At 35.6% G+C, this 22,929-nt stretch overlaps 2 protein-coding genes across 15 annotated transcripts in view; one reads left to right on the top strand and one right to left on the bottom strand.

The window, feature by feature from the left end:
* LOC145933077 (uncharacterized) overlaps positions 1-22,929 on the top strand; it is a 229,973-nt gene that overhangs the window by 3,929 nt on the left and 203,115 nt on the right. The window contains exons 2-3 of the mRNA XM_083032525.1: positions 286-589; positions 681-722. The gene's annotated coding sequence lies outside the window, so the exon portion shown is untranslated. The remainder of the gene's footprint in view (positions 1-285; positions 590-680; positions 723-22,929) is intronic.
* Positions 1-22,929, bottom strand: part of Rdl (Resistant to dieldrin) — an 82,433-nt gene that overhangs the window by 42,789 nt on the left and 16,715 nt on the right. For all 14 annotated transcript variants that reach the window (XM_083032501.1, XM_083032502.1, XM_083032512.1 and 11 more), the window contains one exon: positions 4,690-4,787. In XM_083032501.1, coding sequence (XP_082888627.1) covers positions 4,690-4,787 — 98 coding nt within the window. Of the gene's footprint in view, positions 1-4,689; positions 4,788-22,929 lie in introns of those variants that run through there.

Genomic DNA, 22,929 nt, shown 5'->3' with positions numbered 1-22,929 from the left:
GAAATCAGCTGATAACTGTCAAAAATATTAATCGAATTTAAAGTATTATAACATATATTATTCAAAACATATTATTATTTTAATTTTATAACATATATTATTTTTAAAATTAATTGGCAAATTGACGCTTTAATCAGCTGATATCTGTTAAAAAATATTAATAAAGTGAAAATTTGCTAATTAAATTTTGAAATAATAATATGTTAAAAATATTAACTATAGTAATTTGTTATTAAAATTTTATAATAATAATATGTTATAAAATATGTATTTTATTTGTTACAGATAAGCATTACTGATGAGCTGCGCGCGAGTTTGACTGCGAGATTTTCGAGTGCTGAACGTACGTTGCTTCGTGCATTTATAGTTTTCGCATCGTTTCTTTTAATTGCACAATGCGCGAAATACGCGTGCGATTCACGCGTCGCGTCGGAAGTGCCGTGTAAAGTTTCGCGTGTCGGGAGTGCCGTGTAAAGTGTCGGGCGATCGCAATTATTCGTGTTTTCGCGAGTGTCGTGAGTGCTACCATGGACCAAGAGAGGAGGAGGAGGCCCAGGGAGGCATCAGGCGACAGCGGGGCAACTGTGAGGTATGCAAAATAAAAACATTTTTTCTAAACTGCATTGTTTATAAGATGTTTGACACACATAATACATATAATTTGAATATTTTGCTTTCAGATCAATGTGCTGTGTACTACAACTTCGCTATTCCACCTATCGGTGAGTGCTTTTTTAACATGCTTTTTTCAGAAAAGGATAATATTATAAAACACAAATTATAATTTTTCATGTATCTACCTAAATACGCGAACGTTTACGTTACTTCATTATGTAATACATGACACAAGCTATTTCTCTCCTTTGCAAAATCTAAGTTCAAAAACCCAAATAAGAATTTGTAAAAATTTCTGCCGAGGAGAAATCTTCTGCCGGTCGAATTGATCGGCCGTAAAGAACGGAAGAATGTAATCGCGGTCAATTTCACCGAGAAAAGTTTATGGCCGAAATTTCAGGCAGTGAAAGAGAGTGGGAAGCCAGGTGCGGATAGAAAGAATCGTTTGTCGAGGGGAGAGTGACGAGAAAATGCGAGGGCGCGAATTGGGAAAGGGTTAACGAATACAAGCCGGGATATGTGTCCACGTTGGCGTTTTCGCGATAAAGTTGACTCGTAAACAACGGCTCTGCCAACGCCATCGCGCGCCACTCGACCAATATATCTTCATTTCCATTTCTAGGATGTTTTTAAAGCCCTATAGCCGAGGAACATCCCATATGGGACACATATTTCACAATGACGTTCTCGCGTACACGCTCGGAAAACGCACGGCCGACGTGGTATCGAGTTAATTGAAACGCGCCAGTATGCTTTGCCCGTGCAAACCGATCACCCATGAGAGAGCTTTACTATAAAAAAAAATAAAAGATATATGAGACATGTGTGATGCAACTGAGAAAGAACAAAAATTAATAATCGACTGTGGGGTTGAAAAATTGCAGTCATCAGCCACGCGTGTGTCAATATTCATGGATTATTTATATTAGTTTTATGTTTGCGGATAATATATTTTTTTCCGTGCACGTTATATCATCGGGCATTATATCGAGTTTTAATTTTAAAAAATCTAATATTTTAATTTAAAAAGTCTAACAGTCTAGTTTTGCGAATATTTTACGAATACGTAAAAAGTATCTACAGAATAATTAAATATTAAACAAAATATTAAATATTTTTAGTTACATTTTTTTTATAAACATATATATGAAAAGATATACGTATGTGTATTGCATCAACACACGAGCGTTGTGAATTATAAATATATTCGTCAATTTAAATGAATTTATTTGTTGCAATTCTCCGAGTCTGAGTTGAGAGTCTCTTTTAACACACGAACGCGAAAAGTTGTGTTGTTTATTATTACATCAAGCCAGTTTATGGAGTGCAAACATTTCGAGTTTCTTGTCACGTATTTTGTCATTTTACATAGGCCTTGGACTGTGGCGGTAGAACTGTTTGAAAATCCGGTTGCGCTCCGAGGAATATCCGATGAAGCGTCACGAGTCGAAAAGAGCAACGCGACTGTTTATCCTATCCACGATATTCTTACGCCCGTTTTTCGTAATGTGTTCCCGTACATAGCGTACAATTTAAATTTTAAATGTTAAAAACCCGTATCTTTCCCAGCGAATCCCGTGTATCGGGCATGTGAGAGAGCGACGAGAGAGACGCGGATATCGGCGATTCGAATCGAGATGATACGTTTACAGTGCTCCTTTTTTGCAATCTATCGACGAGTAACCTATATACGTGATCCCGCGGAAAACTGAGACGCCCGTTTTTCACGTTTGACAGTCGACCCCGAGTTTTCTGCACAGTAAATTATTACAAATGTATTTTTCAGATTTTTAGTTTGTTTGAATAATCAAGATAGACCGTGTTTTCTCTGTGTGTTTTCGATCAATTTCAGATCAAGCAAGGCTTTGTCGTCTTCCACTCGAAAGCTCGTTGATACATTTTTGATTATTACAGGCAGTGTGGAAAAAATTTTCGAATTTTACAAATTGAATAAATTGAATAATATTTCTTTAATATAGAAGCGGTTTGTGCATATTTAACATAGTTACATGGAATGTATGTAATTAAATGATAATACGCTGACTGCGTGTTTATTTTATTCTGCCGCGCGCTGAGAATTCGTAATTGCAGTACATATAATTTTAACTTTACACGCGGCATACGAATTGAAGCTTTTAATTATTCGGTCACCGCTTTTTCGGTTTTCATATCTGACGTGTAACAGCAATTATAACTATGAGCAAAAATACATTTCGAATATTTAATGGATATCGGTAAATATTTTTAGAGCTTCGTCGAAAATGATGAACTAAAATAATTCTCAGTCAATCAAATCCCAAATCCTCCTTTTGGAGAAGAAAATGGAAACGGGGGCGATATGCGAAGCACCAAGGGTGTCATTTTTGTTAGCGATCGCGATTCACGAAGAACCGAAAGTATATGATCCTGGAATAGAATCTGGGACAAGAAGAGAGAGAGAGAGAAGGGGGAGAGTGCGAAGACTCGAAATCAAAGTCAGGTCGAAATCAAAGTCAAAATCGTAATTGACGCGGCGAAAGATACAGAGTATCTGTGTAGTCGGTGCCGAGATGCCGTTAACGGTAACCCGTGGCAACCCGCGGAGCGTCCCAGCATCGATCCGAGTTTTATCGAAGCGTTCCAGCCCCGCCCTGCCACCACGAGACCACTCTCGAAAATGTGTCTTTGTCGTGGATAGAATTGTCATCGACATACATGAATCATAATAATCGTAGCGCTTTTCGAGACCGATAAGTAATCATCGGTCCGTCAGATTGAGCCTATATCCGAAATGCGCGGTGACTTTTTGGCCGGAGCCCATTGTACCAAGCCGAAAGTGGGACAGACCGTCCATCGACAAACGCTAATTGCTTCTAACTGACTGTCGACTCTCTGGCGAGAGCGTGCTCACTCGAAACTGGCCTAATGGCTCTTTAATATTCCCGTGTTTTATAAGCACCCCGTTTATTCGGCCGCGAAATCGCATCACAGTCCGCGGTCGATAACCGCCTGGCATTTATTCAAAGCGACCATCCGTGCGAAGGTCTATCTATCCGTACCAATTGCGTGCAAACTGCGTCTCGCGCGAATCAAAAGTAAAATGTAACAGAAAACGCTCTGTTACTTTTGCCTTTGAAATCGCGTTTCTATCTCCGTGATGGTATACGTGCTTGCCGCATCACTTTATTGATATTTTTTTTTTAGTTTAGCTATGCGTAATCGAGCCGCGCGCGATAAACTGCAAATTACTCCTTTGTCGGGAAAAACACGATGCGAGAATCGCATACACGTGCTGCCGCGCTGTTCCTGTCAGACTTGTTTTATGGAAGCGCGCGGTAGTATGCTCGACAGAGCCCGGCGTTTTTGTAGGATAAACGTGGGAAGTGGTAAGCGGCGTCAAAAATATTTCCTCGAGCGTTTCGTCGAAGCTTTACTACTGTGTTGCGCTATTGTTGCATATAGCGATTCGAAAGCTCGCGCTTTATATCTTGATTTATCGCGTATCGATCTCGTGTGTTAAATTGTTTTTTTTTTTTTTTTTTTTTTGTGATAAATCCTCTCTGTATGTATATATTTATTCACTCTCTGTCAGCGTACTTCTTCAATTTTTTTTATTTCAGCACTGCATCAAGATGGAATATACGATGCCAGTTATTTTTTTCTGTTTTATCCGAGCACACGTAAAAAGCTCTTTTCTGCGCTTGCAGCGAACGAAATGGAATTAAAAGAATCGTGCGCGTTTGTCGGTACTCGATTCTCTCGCTAATTGATTGAATTCACCAGTGTGTCAATATTTGGTCTCTTTCGTCATCGAACTTTCTTAATTTCGTTGGCTGCAAGGTAACGTTTTAGATTCACGTAATAGTGCAACGAACATAAAAAAAAATAAATGAGACGGAGAACGCTTTGCGCAAAACTTGCTACGGCATGTATTATTTTACGATCATGAATTAATCGAGGCTAATCGACGTCAATCAGATAATCACATTGAACGTATGAAATTGACAAGTTTTGCGCATGATATAAAATCCACGCCACAGGGTGGTTGAATGATCTCGGTTATCGAAAAATGGGAAAAATCAAATCCCTACTCACCTCCGTAGTTCGGCCTTACTCTTTTATCGTAACTGACGGAAAAGGAGTCTAGTATCGCAGAAATGTTCACGTCGCCCAGCATACTGCCGCCGCCAGTTCTGCAAAAAAAGAAAGAAATTTAATCTTAAATTTTCTCTATAAAAAAATAGTCTATCTAATATCTAAAATTACAATAATTGGTTATAGTATAAGTTTTACATTATTTATAGCATTTATTTATATATCTAATCGGTGTTTCTTCTGTGAAATTAATTGAAGTATGAGTGAAAACATTTTTTCTGAATGCAAAATATATTCCACATAATTTTACATAATATTTTCTACATAATAGTTGAAAAATTTTAACAATAAAAGATGTCTAGATAAATACTTTAACACGTATTATATAATATTGTATGTAACAATATTATTTTTAGAAAACTTGCTTATCATTAAACATTTTTTACAAATAATACACAATTCTATGACAATTATAATATAAATTAAATTGCAAATGATTGCTTTTCGTGAAATCGACAATGTTAAGATAACTTGCTATTGAATTTCGGTATATCGTCACCAAATTCTTGAACCGATATAAATACTAGTATTAGCCTTATTCCGAAAATAAGTTCGAGAGAAGATATTGTAACAGTCTGCATGACATACACGACCGCGAGAAGTAGATACGTCCGAAGATTCGAGACATAAAGTGCAGGGGGTCTGTTCTTGACTTAACGGGTCAGTAGATACAGATGGCCTCGGTCAGCCAAACAAACGGCCCTTGAGTCCGCGAGCTGATACGGTTCCGCATTACCTACAAGAGCCCCGATCTAATGGTCACAACGGCGCAGCAGCCGATTCCTGTTACGCTAAGTAGAGCAACTCGGCCCCCTCGTTTTCTGCTTGGCTCAGCGGCCTGACCAAAATCGCACGTAATCACTTGGCGCAGCATTCCCGAATCACGCGAAGCCTCGTGTGCTGACGACCTTGGTCGGATCACGCAATATCTTTGCTTTGATATCCGCAGATTGAGTCACACGCGCGAATCGTTACAAATTTTAATCGGAATGAGAAAGATAGAAGAAATCAAACGAGTTTGTGAAACTTTTATTTTACTCGCATCGCAATGCGCTTTTATTTTGCACGAAAAATTACTTTTTATTTTTAAGCTTCAGCGATTATTTTGTTGCTCTTTGATGTAAGCAAAATTTAATTTAACTTTTATAAAACAGTAACACTTTGATAAGAGATATCGTTTATGTCAATTTAATTAAGCACATATATATCAATCATCTTTGATTATATAAAAGGGCTGAGATCAATTGAAATTATAGTGTGGCTTCTATTATCTATAAATATAAAACATTGGTCAAACTGTAATAGACAAATGGTGTCAAAAGAAAATAATAATGAGGCTATTATAACATTCTTGTACCAGGTCGACAACATAAATTTACTTACAATTATTATTTACTATATGATAAAAGTGATTTATTTTCATACATAAATATTATCTGATAAAAATCGTGGCTAGCTTCTATAAATTAGGTTGATAATAATGTCGTGCGTGTTTGATTAGTGCGTTACTCCCAATTATTAAACAAGGTAGACGTAAGAAAAGCCTTGACCCTACAATTATGTGTACATATGAGTCAGCAGAATGTTCGAGACACAGTGTACCTATCGTACATCAGCTTGCGCGCATAATCTTACAATGAAAGCAAGTAAAACTGGCGAGCTTGTAAAGTGTTGCACGAATTAGACTAATCAAGATCGTGTGCATGTTAGCCGCGTTCTATTCTACTGACCAAGATTCCAAGCGTGAGTTATGCGATCTACAATGTGTCCCCGCGATTAGGTTCACGGGATTTCATAATCAATTATAAATCAAGAAAATAACCGCTGTCTAAACAGTCTACTTTGCGATTCAAAGTAGTAAGCTCATTAGCAAAAATCTCAATCATCATTTCGTATTCATTCGCTTATGCGAAACAGAATAATTGCAAATTCGACAACGATTATGGAGGAGCTGTAAAATAGATACTAAAATAGACACTAAAATAGATATTAAATAGATTGACAATTCACATTTGATTTTGATGAATAATTAATAAATAATAATAAAATCAATGAAATAATAAAATAAAAAAGAAACTATGTGTTAAATGTAAGAGAAGAGAAGAAAATAATGCTCTAATTACGATCGTATTATGAGTTGCTTCTCTGTAATCCGCTGTCTTTTACTTCACGATTTATTTCATAACAAATTATAATGTTTGTAAAGTGCTTTGGAATAAGGTATCGGTAAATGACCGAAGCGTTGATTGCTCATAGCGTATCTGAAATGATTTTATTGAATGTTTTTCTTTGCAATCACCATAATTGAAATCTTGCGAAACGATATCTCACAACGAACAAGATCTCGCTACCAAGCTGTGATAATAGGTCAAAGGTTAGGCGTATCGATTAGACGCAGATATCTACTCTGGGAACAAGGGTGCGAATAATACGATGTATAGATGGTATCGTGCAGATACGCGCGCGAAAATATAGATAGACTATTTCTCCGAAACTTATCACGAAGAATCGACTTTATTTCCGTAAAATTGTTACTTAGAACGCTTCCTGTTAAACGAAGCATGAAATATTCTTACGAAATAATTAATAGGTATAATTACAATTAAAGATAAATTAGTAAATTTTCCTGTTTAATAAAAGCAAAGAGATATGCCGTATAAATATACATATACTTCTAAATATATCGTATTCATCGCGTGTATTCGCATAATTAATTTTGTTAAACGTCATATCACAAGTACCTATATAATAGCATTCAATTTAAATTAATATTTTATTTTCGGCTTTCTCATCTGCGATATCCTGCTATCACTTTCGTCTAGATATAAGCGTAAAAGCTTTGATATCTACAAGCTTTTTTAATTAACTTTGAATTGAACGAGTAGATCTTTTTATTTACGTAAAGGGAGAAAAATGATAAAGTATCCTCTCTGTGTTGTAAAAAGAGATGACATTTTTGATTGTTTGAAATATTTGAAAGACATCTCTCCAGACGTTTTTTTAATGTTTACGAAATTTCGTGGGTGTCTGTCATTTCAGACGAAAGAACGCGCGTCTCTTTCATAGATCTTCAGGAAGGCCGTTGGAGAAATGTCACGCTATAGTTAAGCATTTCATGCTTCATTGCTTCAAAAGCGTCGCTATCCGCCAGACAATATTTTCAGAAGCTCGCTCGTTCCTTTAGATCTCGCGGGAAGTCTCTTTTCTGCTTCGTAAAAATCCATTTTTTTTTGCTATTATCTGTGTATTGTCTCAAATTATGAACTCAAGCTTTAATGTTTTCACGTATAAAGCAATATAACGCGAAATTAATGATAATTACGTCGGACAAATCTGTTTACCCGAAATTAGGTCGATTGATAATTCTGTATGGAGTTTTAATCAGAAATTTTGATTAACGGAAATTTATTACTGCCACTCTCTCATAATTCTCTAATATAATTAGAAACGTGTCATATATTTAACAGATAATATAAGATAATGGAATATAATAAGATAATATAATATACTTAATAGATTCATCTTTATGATCACGATGTCTATCAAACGCCATTACCGTAATTAATATATGTCACGTTAATTTCGCTCGATGTTACCTTGATATCTAGTAGCGCGAGAATAGGTTGGTCGCACAGAGAGGAATAATCGCGGCGCAATTGTACGGACGAACTGATTTAATAGTATTACCGCAGCACAGCCACGTGGTGCGAGCACCGAAGAAAAATGGAAGACATTACGGTGCCTGGACCGAGTTGGTGTAATTGAAAGTCTCGTAAATAAGAAGGACTGTCCGAGCGGACGAAGATGCCTCGAATTTCAATCTCTTGGATTTCCAAGAGCTCTTGACCTCCGACTCCTACATTTCTTCCGCTCACGGGCGTGGTGTCCTTTTTCTTCTCCTGGACCTCTGTGTCCCTTTTCATTCGCCCTGTTCTTTTGTCCCATGTTTCTCTTAGTTTTCCGACTCGTTGCAATTTTCCTTGTCTTTAAGAAATGATGAAAAACATCTCACAAATTTTCTCTAGGAACTTACGTTTATTTCTAGCTCGATAGCTTCGATGTGCACGGGCAACAACTCGCCTTTTCGTTTTTTTTTCTTGCCTTCTTTCAGCAGATTCAAAGAGCGACGTATACATAATGCAAGTGTACTCGAGCATTCCTTTGCTTATTTATTATGTGAATTCACTTCTGCTCTGATTTCCGATTTTGTTTTAATGATTATCGAATCGAAAATATGTATAATTGGTTATAGTATATATCGTTTATATATATACGTATAAAAATTCAATTTTTACACAGTTTTATCGTACATATCACTGTCTGATTATAATCGATACACAAATAATATTTTTTGACATGTAATTTTAATGATGAAATATTCTCCTTAAGTGTAAAGTCGTCACAAAAAAGTTTAATTTTCGTAATGTCAAAATTTGCAGATATGTATATTTTGTCATGATAAAGATAAATAAATGTACACGAAAATCATCTCATTTTTTCCGGATATTTCAGAAAGGTAAACATTTTTGTGACGAGGGTGCTTCCGCCGTCCTCGTTCCCTAGCATTTAAATTAGCAGCGTTTCGCGTAATTTATTTTCAGGCTAATGTCAAACAACTGCTAGCAACTTTGTCGACATTGTCGACCATGTCGAGTGGTTGGGCGTCTTTGAAAGGCGGAAGTCTCGAGGCTTTTGTAAGAGTCTCTTCTTTGTAATTAAGAAGTTATCGACTAGAAGATGTTGTATCGGTCTCCCTTTTCTTCTCCCTCGATCTCGTCCTGATTTTTCGCATCTTTCCCTTTTTCGTCGCGCTGTTCTCAATCCCGGGGCCAATCCTTCTTTGCCAAACGTACAGCGTTTGCGCGAGGATTGGTTATGAATTATTCATGGTGAAGAGCGAACGGCGAGCGAGCGGATTGTGGATGAAAAAGCGATTTTATATACCGGACGTTATATATAATCAACGAGAACCGATTGCATGAGCGGTAACGTTTTTCAGTGTGATTTACGTTAATTTCGGCGCTGATCTACCGTTGTGGAAGAGTCAGGAAGTCATAAGTATGCGAGCGCGTCCTTCCGGTCAGAGCCGCGTGTTTCCTTTTTATCGATATCACAGCTGGGAACTTCTGTGTGTTCTCATATTTCTCTGTCTATATATAATTCTCTCTCTCTCTTTTGTTCATTCCCTCGATAATAATTATTTATGCATGATTTTGACTCTGATAAAACTCGGCTTTTAATCGAGAATTTATGAATTAATGATATCAAGTGGGAATAATATGGTAATTAATACAAATAAATGTATGCGGAAATTAACCAGCGAATTGCGTCATTAGATATTTTATATGAACTTAAATTACTATTAAATCTTCTTTTTAATATTTAAATATATTAATATGCTTATTTTTATTGACGCGCATAAATGAGATTAAATTTTCAAAATCATTCTTTACAAAGTCTTTCAAAGGATCTTTCGTAGATCTTTAAAGATAAATCATGACGTTTGTGGGAAATCGTTCGATCATTTCTCAAAGTCAACGTATTATCAAACTCAGAGATGCGCGTGGCTTTTCTCTCCGATAATTGCTGTATACAAAGATATAAGCCAGCACACTAATACATAATAGCTTATATTCATACGGAGAATATTATTTTTATATGGTAGGCGATAATAAATAATGGGCCGGGAGAATCGGCGCGACATCAGGCTAGATATAACATGGAAAAACCAGTAGAAGAATTCGAAATAGGACGCGCCCGATAGCGAGCAGACATCCATTCGATCGTAACGCCGCCAGCCTGCGAGATATATTTGACGATGGTACCCGGGGATGATGATGGACCGGCGGACCCATTTGTCACTGTCCGTAAAGCAAGCCGTCGCCCATCTCATCCTCTCTTGCTCTCCTTTCTGCATGCGCAAACTTCTTCCGCACCGTCGAGCTTTTGCCAATACACAAAAATCTTGCGAATCATCGGCGCCCGATCGATCGCACACGTAAGCGAGATTGCTAAAACCGTACGTGACAAAAACAGAAATTTCGTCGAACAACGACGTTGTTGATCTCTCGAAGGCTGAATATACTTGAAAAAAAAATTTTCCATGGTTTTACTCACGTCAATTCAGTAGAGAGACGCGGCTACTTTTTCATCTTTATTAAGTGACAGACGTGATAGTTAGGTGGCATCAAATATGACATAAAATAATCGCGAAACGTCTTAAAATAACATGATGAAAACATTTCTGCACGTAATATTAGGAGTCGTTTATGTTGGAAACAACGTAAATCCAAAGAATTAGAATTATTAACTTTTATAATATATAATTCATTTGATGTATTAGATATATATACATATTTTAATGTGTATAATATATAAATAGAATCACGGCATATGAACACTATTTATGTAAATTTGCTTGATTTCCATGCATATTGTATAATAATGCTTTAAATATAATATATAATCCATTAAACATTTATATTTTCAGAAATTATGGACTTATGTTGTTTTCAAAATGATCGGCTCGTTTATATGTGTGCTACGTGTACTATCTACGTAGTTGATTCTATTATCAGTATCCCATGTATATAATTTAATGCGCAATATATTTATTCACATGCCTGCGAGCTAAAGAGGATCTCTAAAAAAGAATTAATGCGCTCCAATTAATCCGCGAACGATGTCAATATAACGATGCCTACGCACATTATGCACAATTCTGACCTTTTCCGTCGATTTCGTTCGGCTCGCATTAATTTGGCCGCTCCTAGTGTTTCATTAATTCTGACCTTTCGACACTGATCAATATCAGCCTTTCGGAAAATCGGATTATCACGCGTCTTGCCTCCTGTGTCTTATTTTAGTCTTGTCTCTATTTTATCCTCTCTCTATCTCGAAGCTTCCTTTCACAACGTTCTTCGATTTGAAATTTAATCCTGCCTTTTCGCGTAGGTCGCATAAATTTCTCGTCAACGCCAAAGAGGATTGTGCGTCGAATCTGTCCTGCGTAACAGATTTTCTGGAAAGTGTGTATATGTACGTATAGATTTATAGCCAGATGTATAGAAGGTGAACGGATTCAAATGAGAATGTAAACGGGGGCGGCGTTTCGCAGAAACACACGTCGCGCAACACCAGAGTCGATGAGAAAACAGAGAGCGCAGCATCCGGCAGGGGTGGGTTATCGACGCATTTGTGTAAGCTTGTGCGCGCGAATCTGACGTCATTGGGCACCCCCCGACTCTTCTACCCTCTCGGTGTGACGCCCTCTATGTGGGTTATGACGACGATAGGGAATACGTGGTCGCTTTATCCCCTCGGTTGTGCATGTATGTTCGGTTCATGCTTATGGGACCTCTGGTTTATGTCGCACAAACACGCCGTAAAAAGAGGATAGATAAGATTGTGTAAAAAATTTAAAAAGAAATCGAAATCTCTCAAATAATTTCATTATTAACGAAAAAAAATTATTACAATGTGACATAATTGTGTAATTAGTATCAATGGTATTTATGATTAGTTCTTTATTTTATTAATCATATCTATCATTGCTCTGATAATTTTATAAATATTTTTTTTTATTTTCTATCCATTTAAAATGTGGATTATATTGTCTAAGCTCTATGCAATATTTTGATCTTATTTTCGCAACTAATGCTGTATGCTTTATTTTATTGTATGTACAATGTGAATTAACTTTGCCCATGAGAACAGGAGAGAACGATACGAGACGATTCACCATTGAAGCCCAACGTCGTTTACGGGCATTGAACTTTATTGCGAGTGTAGGTGGAGGCAGGTTTAATCGAATAAGTTGAGGTTTTTGCTGGGTTCTCTGAAACGATGCAAGGAAAATGACATTGCGAGTGCTCGAGGCAGCTATAAAGAGATAAAATTCCGGAAAGTTAAGTAAATTTCTGACATTTTGAAAGAGCATTGGCGAAGAAAAGAAAATTGTTAATAATATTTTTTGATATCAGAAACAAACTATTACTAACAAATTTTACAAATAAGTTAACATGTTATTGAACATTAATATTCGTGATGCTTTAAAACTAAATCATCAATTACCTGAAAAAAGATTAGACGTGTCGAATAAATTTTTATCAACCCATATATATTTTTTCTAATAACATTATAAATTAATAACAATATAGATCATTCATTGATATAGCAATGTGTAGTGATTTCGACAAAACTATTATAATTTAATTTAAGTTTCATTAAATTAAATATTTTAGATTATTTAGAAGAACACAGAGAATTTTCTTCTTTACATCAATTGGATGGTTAATGAAATTTCTGACACTAACGTTAAGCTTCATACTTTTTGTATATAGATTAAAAGAATAGGAATACTATTTTGTGCGGTCATTTTAGAATTTCTACTTCTCTTGTGTTATCCGATAGCAAGATGTACCTTTTTGAACAAAAGACTAATTTAACCCGAACTGATGGACCTCGTGTGTCTAATTTGTCTATCTTTTTTTACGTGTTTCTCATTCTTCTTTCTAACCGAGAAGTGAAGCCACGCGTGTAATCTTGCTTTCAACCGTGTGTTTCTTGTTTCTTCGTGTGAGATCTGAGAACAGACGCGGCACAGAGCATGTCGACGCTCCCGAGACAACCACTTCCGGTATTTAGGTAAGCGACGGGCGCGGACGTGAAGCGCGAGAGAAACAAGGCGTTCCCATTAAACGCGACGGCATACGATGACGTTTAATTCGCTATCAGCGTTTCTTTAGCTTCATTGTGTTCGTTCCCTAATAGTCGACGATGTCGAAAGAGACGTATTTCCCATTGGAACTGCCGAGAGAACTTCCTGCTTTGTCTCTGCTAACGTTCCTACGACACGAAGGTTTCGCCTAACGAAAACAATATTGGTTGCATGGCATAAAGGTTTTATCGTTTGATGGCAGTCATTATCGCGTAAATATGAGCCCAGCAATTTCTCGGATAATCAACCTCAGATGATTGGTCGGAGTCGTTTAACATTTGATATCAGTTTGCAATTCCTCTCGAGATATTCCTCGAGAAAATGTTTATACATATATAATTTTGAGCCTTATTGCATGGCATTTAAATACAAATACTATGATGTGCACTGCACAAATTAGTCTTCTATTCTAAAACAATTACCAGAAGTATATGCAATAAATTTACTATTCCAAATAAATTCGTTAAATTTTTTTTTAAATTCTAAAAAATATATAATATATATTATAATATATTTTTTAGAAATTAAAAAAAATTATAATATATATATTATAAATTATATCATAATATTATTGATATCTGCTGCAGCCACAAATTTCAATGATTAATGTAAATTCGTCACAATCAGTCATGCAGCAACCAAATGTATACCACATACACGAATCCAATATTTTCATTAAATGCTAATGGAAATACCCGGAAATATTCTAATGTACACATATATACATATAACGTATACATATAAATATACAATGAATCATAAGGTCGAAGATGTGAGGCGCAATGTGGCGAAAGATGTCGAAGAATGAGGACGAAGATAAAGACAAGAGTAATATAAGGACTAGAGTAAGAGAAGGGACTCATTAAATGTCGACATCTAAGCCTTAACAAACAAATCTACAGCTGAAGAGTTACTGCGGAAATTCTTGCGCAAGTACGATACAATGGGGTGCAAGTTGTTCACAGCCTCTTCGCGCGCGCATAAGCGCGTATATTATTCATGCATAGGATGATGCTTGTCATTTCTCTTTCCTTTTGCCTCTGGTTTTTTAGTTAGTTTGTTCGACTTCTATTCTCTGCTGGTTTGTTTTGAATAAGTCAAATTAATTGACTCTTATGTCTAATGACATCTGTAATTAGTAGAACTTCTAATGCTCACGCATTTCCATGTTTAAACTTATGAGAATAAATTTTCTAAAATAGATCTCTTACCTCTTCTATATGCAATATTAAGAGAAATATTTTTAAAATTTACACTTTTATAAATTTTGTGGTCGAAATATTACAAACATAAAATATTACACACACATCCACGTTTAGAATACTGAACATTAATTTATTTACGATATATTAGTTTTATCAAGTAGTTTTCTGCAATACGTAGCGCTAATTTATAATACTACCGTATATAATAATTAAATAGCAACGTTTCAATATAAATATGATTAATCCTCGATGAGATAGAGAGAGAAAGAATAATACAATGCTTGTTAATATTCCAACATATAATATTATTGATGCTTTATATACATTTATTTACATTATCAATAACACAATTATTATAACGCTTGTGCTTTGTTTTAATTATTAATTCGTGCACGATATATCTTCGATTATTGTACGTAAAATCATATTATAGAACTATCTTTCATTCAAAGCAGAAAATAATTTTAGTATCAGCTGACTCTTATGGGGATATTTTATTTTGGTCATTAACGACATAAAAATTGATCCTGAATGATTATGAGGAGTTGTGTAATAATTCGCAATAGTTGTAGAGATACTCTCATAGATACAATATAAGAATAATAATTAAAACACTAAATAATATAAATAAATTAATAATTATATAAATAATTCGAGTATTTGAAATAATTGAGTTATGGCGATATCTCGATGCCTTTCATTAATAGCACGGCGTAGCAAAAATTAAATGATTTTTTAAGAATAAATGAAATCATTATCGACAATGTGCCCCGGCTTCTACAGGGACCTCGCGGCGACGATCGCGATAAAGACGTCGAAGCTTCATTGTCTTCGACACTATTCGTCCTGCTTTTCGTCGCGAGCTTGCTCCTAGTTATGAATGTAAACAATGAGACTGTAACACCCGACGCGAATAACCGAGATCGAAGATATAAGCGAAACACAGGGGCGAACCTCGATGTCGACGACAAAGACATCGTTCTCCATCGTCTTTATTGCCACTCGTTGCCCTTTTCGTCCTGTTGCGACGTACCTGCGATTGCGAATGTCGGCGATTAACTAAGATCCTAGATAAACGCGTCCGACGGCAATGATACCTCGTACAGGTATATCTTGTAGACGACGACGACGACGATGTCTCAGCACTTTGGCGAAACCCATTGCTTTATTACAGATTCACTGTGGGCTTATCTGCAGGACACGCGATGCTCTTGGGAATTCAGACAATAAGCCATTGAGCTAGAACGCGAGAATAATATATATATATATATATATATATATATATATATATATATATATTGATTCTATGAGTGTTTCTTTAAAAATGATTAAGAGACGACACATCACTTTACGAATGATAAAAAAATTACTCTCTGATGCACTACATTTTTAAAACTACTTTAAAAGAATTTTCGTACTTTTCTGTTTAATTATTCATTTGCACTGAAGATACTGCATTTTATAAATTCTTTATTTCTTCTTGAAGCAAAATTAGCTCTTAGAGATGAGCAAAATTTCAAATCTATATTTAAACGTAGATTTTAAGGAAATCAACAGCGTGATTCTGTACTTTATAAATATATAAATAAGAGATTATATTAAAAGCATTCTTCAGTATTACATTCTAATATAGCATTATAATTTTATCTCTGGCGTTGTTTTTAATCTTCCGAAATATGTAAAATATTTAAAAACATATAACTATTACTCTATATTTAATGTTATTCGCGAAAAAAGATAATATAAGATATAAATTTATCGATATAATTGACTTTAGAAAAAACAGGTATTATAAATCAACAAAAAGAGAATGCAATTAAAGCGGATGCTGCAAAATATTGTCACGCATTTTATGGTATAATTATTCGTATTTTAATGTTGAAATTGAATTGAAGTAAATTCCAATCGAGAAATCTATAAAGTATAAGGATTTTTAAAAATTTTATTCCGATAATATTTAAGCATTAGAGACGGGCAAGATTTCTACGCCGCGGTATAATGCCAACGTAAATATAAAACGTACGTAATTATTGATTATGTGCGCTCATACGTACACGGCCGTAGATATTTTTAGTGTTAAGTGACACTAACTATAGGCACAGGATTTACTTAATGTAGTAAGGTTAACTATGATGTTAACGATGAAAATATCGTATGATTCAGCTGGTTAAATCAAGCAAAACTTTCTTTACCATTGTCATAAATATTAATCACTGGAAAATTAATTATTGAAAAGCGCGCAAACTTCAAAATCTTTAGAAAGAACAGGTATTATAAATCAACAAAAAGAGAATGCAATTAAAGCGGATGCTGCAAAATATTGTCACGCATTTTAACCTTCGATTAAATTGATTCTATTAATATAGGAGATCAAAACGATTTAGTGAATAGTTTTTATTAATATAGGCTCAAAAGGGATCCTATAAATAATAAAGCGAAAATATTAAGAAATAATCTACGCCATGTAACATGAATAACACGTAACAGCAATATTTCTATTGCTGTAATTTATTAATAGAAACGAATAATCCGTAATAAGTTAATTATATATTATTCTGTTTAAAAATTAATCTTAAAAATTTTATATCATAAATCATAATACACTTTGAATTAGCCGAAACTGAAGAGGATTAGATAGAGAATATAATATATAGACGTTGAACTCTCTGCGCACACATTTGATTCATAATTAGATCTCGTTAACTCCATTACGATTCATGGTCGAATTTCTTGAGCTTTATGCGATCCTTTAACGGAAAATCCAGCTAAGTGTCCCTTCGCCTATACTATACCGTACGAGAAACGAAGATTGCGGACGATTTATGGACTATCGCGCATTGCTGCCGCGATATAGCCGGCTAACTGCAGTCTCATTACTTTTAATAATTAAGGCGCTGCATTCTCATTAACTTGGGTGACAATAAAATTGCGCCGCCGTTACCTGGCCGTTATTACGTAATGGAAATGTCACTGTAACCCGGACGGGGGAGAGCACGATAGAGAAAACGGGAAGGGAAGGTTTGAAGAGAGAGAGAGAGGGGGGAAAGGGGGACTATTCTTGCGATTTATGCCGGCCTTTTGCATCCCGCGCGCAGCGTGCACCTCCGTTATTAAAGCCATTAAAGGTCGCGACCATAGCTTGCATAATTAACCAAGATCGATGGTACAAGCAACGACGTCCTCTCCGGCCGGTGGCGCTTCGACGATATATAAGTTTCTAATATTTTTTATTACGTAAATTATACTGACTCTGATGTTTCTCGGTCAGCAAGTCTCTTCTCGCTCCGCGATTCCGTCTTTTCCGCGAAATTTTTTCGGTGTTCTGTCAAACTTTTTATCTCCCTGATTTTGTGCTGTTCGTCTTCTGAGAGCACTCCGAGTATTCGAGAGCATTCATAGCAAGTGAGGAAGGAATGCTCGCATACTTTGGTTCGCAGAGTGAAAAGACGGGAAACTCACATGATATATGCTTTTAACTTGAAATTGTAAAAAAAATTATATTACGCGTCTTTTCATAATCTTATAACATACTTAAGTCAAACTGGCGTGCTACATATATCTTTTTTCACTGACATTTTCTCTTATATATTGCATGTTTTCTAAACTGATATGGGTAAAACACATTTTTTATTAGATAGAATAGATCACTTTAATAATTCGATTAATAAATAAAATTAATTAATTTACGTTTACAAATTTGTGGATGTGATGAAGGAAAGGGAAGATAGTATGTATTATCTGTATCATTTGCTCATAACACGAGTTATCGTAGTCACAAGGAAACAGATACGGGCTATTATCGCCGAAATATTGAATGCCTCATCTCTATCGATGCATATATAACGTTTTCGATGCGGCAGTAAATTTCAACTCCAATGTGACATCCTTCGTCCCTTCCCACTTTTGGCCTTACTAAGTCTTCATCATTTTGCGTGACAGCGAACGTTATCAACGTTAATGAGGTATACGAGATGCATATCATGCCATTTTATGGGTGCCTTTTTCCCGCTTATTTTATTATCCCGTTATGAACACGGTCTCGAGAGTAATAACTACAAATGCGTCTGCTTCATGAAATAAACGACAATTTTTTTCATTTCGAGGTACATATCTCGTATATATCACGTACGTATTGCAGCATTTTTTATCATCGCTCCGTATAACCATGTATATTTCTCTCAAGAAGAGCTGCCAGTTAGAGAAGAAACATGACCTTGTTACTCACAATCAGTTCCGCCTCTGACAGAATATGTATATATATGTATATACCGTACGGCAGCTTTAATATCATTATATACCGTCGTTTTATCATTAGCATAATTTATGGCGACGTCAGACCATAAAATATCATCAGCTCGTGCGATATTATGTATGCGTTTACCATCCCGTGTGAGCTTTATAATTCAGCGCGCGGTTTTTAATCTACATTTTTCGTCGCATTGATAATACCGAGAGAGGGAAAAAATCTCGGTTATACGTATAATGTAAACGGGCACGAACAATTTTTTATTAACGGTCGCGTTTGTTCGCGCGACGCGCAATAATTTTAACGCGGAATCGGACCACGAACCCGTACACCCCGATCTAAAATCCACGAGAATCGCATTAAGCCGCAGGGCCGGGGGTGAAGAGAAACTCCGAAGCGAATCGCCTTGCAATTCTCTCACCAACACCATCAACGGAACGCGAACACACTGCAGACTGCTACTATTACCTACGTAATGGACATGCCAACTCCGAAAGCAACGAACGTTATTCTTACGCCGCGCCGGCCTCTCGCAGCCAACAGAGCGCACCTTTGTTATTAAGGTCTTTCATGACTGGAAGAGAACAAGCTAAGATTAATCGACCACCACTTTCTTTGTCTGCAAATGTGGTACTTGCTTTCACCATGCGCACGACAAACTTTGCGAGAAGATAAAACTGGTTCTGTTTTTAGATTTCCCCTCTCGCTGAATGCTTATTTCTTTATATATATAATATATTTAGAAAAAAAATTGTGGTAATTTTGTTAACATATAAGGATGGTTAAATATTGTTAGGCTTCTATTCCTCTTTTTGCTATTTAAAACATTATAATTATATTACACAAATTCTGAACATTTTGCATAAATGTAATTTTTTTATAATTGACGTAGCAAATGAAGGAAGAGAATCGCGTGGTGAGAACATTTGTTCGACGATTTCGACAACAGAAAATTGAACGGCCATAAATCTTGTAAAACGTATCGCAATGAACATTCGATTCGGATCATATTGAAGTAAGGATAGCACGTGATAGAGATCAACGATAGAGGCGGACAACTGTTATCGGCGATAACGATATATGAGGCTTCGTAATGCAAGCTGGACACGCAAAATCGCGATGATTTTGTCGGGAATCGGTGAAGGTACGCGATCGATAAGCAATAAGCAAGAATAAATAGAAATTGCAATTTCTTTACGAAAATTCTGCAAAAATGTCTCGCACGAAAAAAGAATCAAATTACACATATAGTTAATGAGAATCATAAATGCCGTGGAAATCTGGCACAGAGATCTAATTTTTCTAAATTTTAAAATTATATAATTATTATTCTAAAACATATATGATTATAACAATTTTATTGTAAAAATATTTATTTGAGATTTTGATGAAAATTTCGGCGGAACGCGAAATTAATATTTTAATGGTAATTTAGCGAATATAACAGTAACAAAATTTTTTCTGCAATACTGACCATAAATTTTTATTATCTTTTACATAAAAAATCATGCGCTCTTATTACTTATTACGTTGTCAAATTATTTATATATTAAATATTTAATACACATAAGTATTAAAAAAAAATAAAATTTATCAAAATAGATATTTTTCCGTAAATTATTGTTAAAACAGAGTAAATTATTTCTAACTTGCTATGATTACAATTTTATGGAGCAAATATCTCTTTTGGCGATTGACAAAGTACCACGCCGTGTAATATTGTTGAAATGCTTCTTGAAACAATATTCTTGCACGCAATGGTTTTTATAAGGATAAGGAATTCATCGCGGTTCCTATCATAGAGATATTCGAAAGCGTCTTGCAAAGTTCAAGCCATTTGCGGGCTGCAGTTTCACGTGAATGGTGTACCAAGACCTTGTCATAAAGTTACGCTTTATCGTGTTCCACGCCAACGGGAACGGCCCCGACACGAACGCGGCTTATGTCGATCTGCCAATCAAGAGTTCGACTCTTGGAAACGCGATGCCTTTACCTTCGTGCCAGGATGTACTGGCAAAATGAAATCGACTCGAACGATCGCTATTTCTTGTCTTCGGTTCACCTCGGGATATTCTATGTATTTGATAAGTAAGAGCTTTCCAATATCAATTTGTGTATTATTAGAACTCACTGCGACTGTGTTGTAAAATATTTAAAAATTTATTTGCATGTCAATCGTATTGTTCTTCGATATATCAAGAAAAGATTGCTTTAAATAAGCCAAAGACTATTATGAGAAGATTAAGAAAAATATGTGATAAACTATACATTAACAATATACTATAAACAACAAAGTAAATAAAAATTATATTTTTGTTTTTTATGAATTGATAAAGATTTCGGATTCCTCGGAATTTCCTCCAATGTCGCTTTAATATTTAGTAGACATGTGAGAAAAGATAAATTATTGCGTATCAGCGCAGACTTCTATATAAGTATAGTCTTGCAATTGCTTGGCGATTACTTATAATTTAAATCTAGCGCGCAGATTTTTAAATTTCTTTTTATTTATATATAATTTCTTTTATACTGCATTTATTTCTATATTTATTTTGTAAGAAATGGAAAATGGCCATTTACACCGTCCTCGCGCGAAATTCGCGCTATACCTCTTAAGTGAGATATCTGTGATGTTGATCTTTTAATTCGTTTATGGTAAAGAGACCTCTGGAGATTATGTGTTACCGCAAACATACCTCGAAAGATAAACTCGTCAGAGATGAATAATATCATTTAACAAAGCTCTAATTACATAATCTTCACATATAATTTTCCTCATTTATTTATCTCTTCAAATTACTTAATAAATTAAATGTAGATATAACGCAATATTGTGCAGTTTTACGATTTAGCTCGTTAGCGTTAATCAATTTTTCATTCATTTACAAATTTATAGATGCCAAAATTATTTAGTATCTAAAATTATATAAATAATTGCAGATATTGAAATGCTTGTTTTTATGATGAGTTCTTTTAGTCTTTTATGCATGATAATCGGTGTGCATATATTGATATCTTTTTTTTAATATAAATAATTCTATCGAAATATTCTTAATTACAGATAATATTAATTTTGTCAGAGATCAAGCCTGCTTTTTTACAGAATCGAAAAAAATATCTCAATTATTTCGAGATTCTTGCGACGCATATTAAATTAAATTAAAAGAGCAGAGAAAACATAACTGCCGTAAGTCTGAAAACTGATCTAATTGTAAGATACGCGCGTGAAGTGACTTTGCAGAGAAAATATTTATGTTATAAATGCGTTATTATAGAGAGTCAGGACTAATATTTGCATTCCATAGAGTGTGGAGAAATTTCTGGTTACGTCTAACAAACTTTGCCCGTCTTTAACCGTCTGTGTCTGTGTGACTATCTGTCTGTCTATCCATCGTCGTCGCAACATTGGTAATACCTTCAGGGTCGATCGTCGAGCCCTGATCGGGAAGTAAGGGGCCGTTTAACGCGCTTATGCTGAGTGCATTTCGCGCACAGAGAGATAGAGATAGAGATTCGCGCGAGAGAGGGCAGGCGTTGGTAATGCACTTTCCGATAATGCCGCCATCGATGTAATCGCGGTGCACCCGTGTCCATATGTGTCCGTGCTCACGGACAGGGATGCTTACATGCCGATGGGTGGAGCAATGTGAGCACAGATGGGCGCACACAGGCAGAACCCGAGGTTCACGGCTGCGACTGACTTATTATTCCGGATTACTCCGGTCTCTCCGTCGTACTTCCATCCGGTTAGCGAATGTGGATGAGCCATTAATCGCGTTACACGGAAATCCTGCGGTAAACGCCAGCGATTTTTAGGATCGACAGCTTTTAAGTAACAGTTCGAAGTTCAGATTTATTAAAAAGAGAAAATAGAATTAACTTTTATACATTCGGTTACAGAACAGCGGAATGGCAATGGTAAAGAATTTTAGGTCGTTAATTAGTGGTGCAAATATTTTACTTTATAGAATACAGATCTGCTAAAGTTGAAGAAAAGTTTTACTCGCGAG

This window comes from Prenolepis imparis, unplaced genomic scaffold, assembly GCF_030444845.1.
Source record: "Prenolepis imparis isolate NDT839.2.m4 unplaced genomic scaffold, iyPreImpa1.0 SCAF_2, whole genome shotgun sequence".
NCBI classification, from domain to species: Eukaryota; Metazoa; Arthropoda; class Insecta; order Hymenoptera; family Formicidae; genus Prenolepis; species Prenolepis imparis.
The sequence above is the reverse complement of the archived record's forward strand: the minus strand, read 5'-3'. Positions and strand labels throughout refer to the sequence as shown.